This window comes from Carlito syrichta, unplaced genomic scaffold (assembly GCF_000164805.1).
Source record: "Carlito syrichta isolate Samal-C Ts95f unplaced genomic scaffold, Tarsius_syrichta-2.0.1 Scaffold314712, whole genome shotgun sequence".
NCBI classification, from domain to species: Eukaryota; Metazoa; Chordata; class Mammalia; order Primates; family Tarsiidae; genus Carlito; species Carlito syrichta.
The window spans coordinates 240281-246280 of NW_007258808.1; the positions used below are offsets into that span (position 1 = coordinate 240281).

The 6000-nt window shown below is 42.0% G+C and overlaps 1 protein-coding gene across 1 annotated transcript in view; it reads right to left on the bottom strand.

Moving 5' to 3' along the window:
• PAPSS2 (3'-phosphoadenosine 5'-phosphosulfate synthase 2) overlaps positions 1–6000 on the bottom strand; it is a 55555-nt gene that overhangs the window by 36222 nt on the left and 13333 nt on the right. Inside the window, exons 5-7 of the mRNA XM_021719431.1 lie at positions 2935–3013; positions 624–645; positions 271–385 (exon numbers count right to left, since the gene is read on the bottom strand). Of these exons, the coding sequence (XP_021575106.1) occupies positions 271–385; positions 624–645; positions 2935–3013 (216 nt within the window). The remainder of the gene's footprint in view (positions 1–270; positions 386–623; positions 646–2934; positions 3014–6000) is intronic.

Consider the following 6000-nt stretch of genomic DNA (forward strand, 5'->3'; position numbering starts at 1 on the left):
TGAGCCGTGATCACGCCACTGCACTTCAGGTGAGCAACAGAGTGAGACTCTGACTCAAAAAACCAAACAAACAAACAAACAAAGTCAACAAGCCACCAGACAGAAAGTCACCCTGAGCTCGGCTGTATGTATTTAGAGCTGCCATATATCACTCTTAAGCCTAAAGACTCTTTAGAACATGTAAGGCATATAATATGTTAATTTCCATGAAATTGTCTCGCATATCAACTTGCAATTAAAAAGACATATACCTGTTTCAGCGTGCTATACCTGTTAGCCACACGGTACATCCTCGGAACCCGCCCCTTGTTCCAACCACCTGTCCCCTCTTGTTCCTGCTCACGTGGTGGGCTTGATAAACTACGTTGGTGGATTTTTGCTGGTCCTAAAAATAAGACAAGAACAAGGACGATATTTGATGAATGAAGCATGCATTCTTCACTGGAACAACATATTCATTTAACTTATTAACTGAAAGGCTGATCTATGTACAACTTATATAAAAGATACTTTGAAAAAGACCTGCCCTTACCCCTCCTAATAGTTGTTTTCATTTCTGCAGATTAGCTGGAGGCATGAGCTACATGCATATATCTTTCCTAGCTGTGAGTATATATACCTACCTTACTCTTTCTACTCTTTTCACTTAAATGTTATTCATAAACACTTTTGTTTTCAAGAAATAATTACTTAAAAATCACTGCATAGGCTGGGCGCAGTGGCTTAGCCTGTAACCCCAGCACTTTGGGAGACCGAGGCGAGAGGACCGCCTGAGCCTGGGGGTTCAAAACCAGCCTGGGCAACTTGGTGAGATCTCTTCTCTACAATAAATCACAAAAAAACTAGCCGGGAGTGGTGGCATGCATCTCTAGTTCCAGCTACTTGGAAGGCTGAGGAGGAAGGATCCAGCAGGTCGAGGTTGCAGTGAGAGTGAGACTCCAACTCAGAAAAAAAATCACTGCATAATATTTCACTGTTTCATACAACACAATCTGCTAAATAACTAATACCATTATAATGCAATAACAGATCACATTAATAACTTTCCCCAAGTGAATCGCCTCTTCTATAATTGGCACACAGTAACATTTATTAATTCTACTAATTTAGAAACAAACATTGCCTTTGGAATACCCGTCACAATCCTTTGATATTATATGGTAGTTCTGGTACCATGACATTTAAAAAATTTGCGCCTTAAGTAACCGTTAGGAAAATGTCTGTTTCTTTCTTTTTCTTAGTCAGAGTGTCACTCTGTCACCCAGGCTGAAGTGCAGTGGCACACTCAGGACCACCACAGCCTCGAATGCTGGGTTCAGGCAATCCTTCTGCCTCAGCCTTCCAAGTAGGGAACTACAGGCTCATGCCACTATGCCCAGCTAAATTTTTTGATTTATTGTAGAGCTGAGGTCTCACCAAGTTGCCCAGGCTGGTCTCAAACCCCTGGTCTCTGGCAATCCTCTCACCTCAGCCTCCCAAAGTTCTGGGATTACAGGCTTGAGCCAAAGCACCTGGCCTGGGAAATGTCTGTTTCTGTAAATGCATGTTCTTCCCAAGTCCTGTGGGCTTGAACTGAGTATCACCCACACACTCCAGCAGCTGAGGAGACATGAGAGTGAGGTGGGTGGGGTCCCAGTCCCTACTGAGTCAGGCAGAGGCCCAGACCACAGTGTAAAGGGTTAAAGTCAGGGTTAAAGTCAGACATCGGCAACAAGGCAAGGGTTCCTGAGCACACAGGGCTACTTCTTCACAAGAACTAAACTTTCCTTCCTCTTTCCCAAGGGTCAGTGTATGAACTTCCAAAAAGACTAGAAGCGGAAATGTACCCGTTATTAGGTTTGGAGGCAAACTCAGAGATCAAATGTCTTTATTTTGACTGTAATAAAATCAACCTAGTGAGGAAACAGATGAACCAATCCCAATTCTAAACTCTGACTGGGAGATATATGTCTGCTGAATAAAAAAAGTAAAGTAAGCCAATAAATACAGTTTTTGGTGGACTTTTTTTTTAACGAGCATGTGATCCAAGGGGGAAAAAATAGCCTATAATGATGGTTAAATTAAAAGATTGGGAACTACTCATATATGTCTGTGGTATGGTAATTAAATTTCTAATGCCAGATGTAAGCCAGATTTCGGAACTGTAAAAACCTATGAGCCTTTTAAACACCACACATGAATACCCACCAGAGTTAAGAAAGCCCCGGTATTTTTTGAGTAAGACTTAGAATATCTTAGGAAACGCTGAGCTACACATTTATATTCTGGAGCAAATCAAATAACCTCTTTTTGCTGCCTCCTTTAGGAAAAATTTAAAAACAAAAACAAAAAACAAGAGACCTACCAGTAGGACTGTTTGGAGGTTCACATGAAATATGGATATGAATATACCCTATCAATGGCAAAGTTCTCTACAAATATGGACACCAACAATTATTATTCATGGTAGGACCCCTCTTCCACCCCCCGCCCCAGCCAGAGGCTGGAGCTTGCTAGATTAGAACCAGGTAAAAGGACTTCAAGACTTATGGAGCCTTATTGGTCCTTTGATGTCAAATGAGGAAAGCCCCAATCGCAACTTCAAATAAATGTGTTTAGGGATGAACATATGAATTATTGTATTCCTTAGAGCTGACAGGGGATGTCATAATCAACTTGCCCCATCCTTTCCTGCCTGGTCCTTTGATGGAGGGATGTAAGAAAGAGCACACAGGGGGAGAAAAGGGGTATGGAGGGGAAGCCTTCTGGTGAGGCAGAATCCAACTAGGGGCCAGTCAGCAGGGAACAAGGATTATTAGTGTCAGAGGGGCCAGGAGGAAAGTGGAGGGGCCAGGAGGAAGGTGGTGGGGCCAAGAGGAAGGCACAGTGGGATCAGCTGGGTGAAGTTACCTAAACCCTCCAAAGCTAGTTGTTCTGATGATCCATCACACAAACCTCGTCAGAATCCAAGATGTAGAAGGAATTGGGACATAGTCCCAGAATGTGGCAGGACAGACAACCGTGATGGCTTGCACTAGAGGGTTCACAAACAGGGACATATTAGGGTACAACATGAGATAGTCTAGCAGTATTTCCCCTGGGTGAGGAAATCCCCTGAAGGTATTCTGTATCCTTTGTGTCAAGTGTACTTTATAGCTCAAGAATGACCTTTAAATTTCCTTTAAAAAATGTCCTTGTTAATTAATGCCACTAAGTTCAAGAACTTTGTGTCTAAACATCAAACCCCAACGTCAGTTCACCTGTTCATTCATGGATTCTTTGAGCAAACATTTATTGAACTCCTACCACGTGCTAGGGGCAATCCTGAGCACTGGAAATTTAGTACTAAGCAAAGTGTAATCCCTGGATACACTAAGAACAGCAGATATATAAAGAGGGCCTGCAGCTCAGTAAAAAGACGACCCATTTTTTTTTTAACGGGCAAAAGATTTGAACAGACACTTCACAAAGGAAGATATTCATGTGGTCAATTAAAGAACCACAAAGTGCTCACTGTCATTAGTCATCAGAAGCATGCAAATTAAACACAAAATGAGAGACTACTGATAACATCTAATGGCAGCAAGAATGTGTACTTTATTTTGAAGGTGAAGTGTAAAGTGATACAATCATCCTGGAACAAAACCTGGGTTTACATTTACCTTCCGCGTGACTCAGCAATTCTATTCATAGGTAACTGCTCAAGAGAAATGAAAACATGTATCCACAAAAAGACTTCTACAAGAATGTTCTTAGCAACTTTATTTGACTCCAAACTGGAAATAGCCACGTGTTCATCAACAGGAAAATAGATATTTAAAAAATTCAAAAAGAAGCCCAACCTAAAGTGTAGAATACTCATATATTGGAATACTTTTCAGGAATCAAAAACAATGGACTATAGATGTATGGATGATAATGAATGGAAAACATTATGCTGAGTCAATTATGCTATAAGAAGCCTTACAGAAATAACTACACATGATTGATTCCATCTGTATGAAGTTCCAAACAGAAAAAAGCCAATCTACTAAGAACAGCAGTTGCTTCTGGGGCGAAGGCAATGCTTTATGTCTTGATAAGAGTTTGGGGGGCATCTGTGTTTATATTTGTTGGAACTCACTGAATGTAAACTTAAGATGTGTATTTCATTATATGTAAACTTTACCCGCCCCCATGCACCTCCAACACCCAAAAAGTCACTTTTAAAAAAAGTAAGTAAACAAGAAAACATATAAAATTTCAGGCTGGGCACAGTGGCTCATGCCTATAATCCCAGCACTTTGGGAGGCTGAGGTGAGAGGATGGCTTGAGCCCAGGAGAACCAGCCTGGGCAACATAGAGAGACCTTGTCTCTACAAAAAGAATAAAATAAATTAGCTGGGAATGGTGACACGCGCCTGTCATCACAGCTACTCAGGAGACTGAGGCGGAAAGATCATGTGAGCCCAGGAGAGAGAAGTCAAGGCTGCACGAGCCGTGATTCTGCCACTGCACTCCAGCCTGAGCAACAGAGTGAGACCCAGACTCAAAAAAAAAAATTCAGATGGGGGAATTACATTGGTCAACACTGCTGCATTTCTGGAGAAGGACTCTGATCCCAATCACAGCATATTAGATGAAGGTGCTGTTGCCACTAGTGCACACAAACACCCATAAACACTTAATTTGTCTGCAGAAACGGGATCTCTCTCTCTCTCTCTCTCTCCCTTTCTCTCTCTCTCTCAGCAGTTTCTTCTCCATAAAGTCAGTGATCCAGAATAAAGTCCATGCTCTGTTAATCTTCTGTGGAAGCTTTGTTGTGGTCTTAATTGCCTCCTCAACAAGTTCTTCATGTTCAAAAACACTTCAGAATTCATCAGAAGGAACTGCCCTAACGTAGTATTTGATCTCTGAACTTTTGGTCTTTATTAGCTGCATTTTAACCATGGGTTTTTGTACAAATCTTCTATCACCCTAGCAATGTTTAAACGAATAAATATTTTCAGATGGCCAGGTACTGGGCTCTTTCAGTTCAGCCAGATATTTTGGCTTCTTATTTATGTCAAGTCACCCTTGATGTTTTGCAAAAGGCAAACAAATAAAATGGAAGCAGATGTTTGGATGATATTTGAACTGCAAGGGACGGGGTAGCCCAAAATGTTTCTTTTCCTTGCTGAAAGCTTTACATTCCTCTAAAGAGCATATGGTGTCCTAAGCTCTGGAAAGTGGCTTTCAGAAAAAGGCTTCTCTATAGAAAACAAAACACATGTGCAAGGAAAAAAATGCCTGTCTCCTTGTGTGTACAGAGAGAGCACACAGCTATCCTCTGTCCCTTGTCTAACACTGTCCCTTAGCAGAAAGTGGCCCAGAAATCACAAAGTTGGTGGTATACTTTGATACCGAATCTGTAAGAAAAATTTGCAAAAACCTCCCCTTCTTCCAGGTCCCTAGCCCAGAAAAACTCCCTCTAGCATGCCTGGGAGTAGCATGAGTATGGACTTTGGAGTCAAGCAAACCTGGATTTTAAACCTGCTTCACAACCTACTTGCTCTGTGACCTGGGACAAGTTATTAACATCTCTGAACCTCCTTCCTCTGTAAAATGGGGATAAGAATACTTTCTTCCTAGGGTTGCTGAAAGGATTAAATAAGATAATTATCTCTGTAGAGTAGCAAGGAAAATAAGAGACACGCACTAGATGTTGAATCAAATGAGTTCTAGGTATCACTTAATCTAGTTTGGAGAAATAACGGCAATGTGAGTTTTTTTTGTTTCTTGTTTTGAGTTGGAGTCTCCCCAGCTGGAGGGAGTGCAGTGGCACACTCACAGCCACCTCACTGTTGACCTGCTGGGTTCCGGTGATCCTTCCGCCTCAGCCTTCCAAGTAGCCAAAACTACAGGCACACCCTACCAAACCTGGCTAATTTTTTATTTTACTGTAGAGATGAGGTCTCGCCGAGGTGCCTGGGCTGGTCTCGAACCCGCGGGCTCAGGCAATCCACTTGCCTTGGCCTCCCAAAGTACTGGGATTACAGGCTG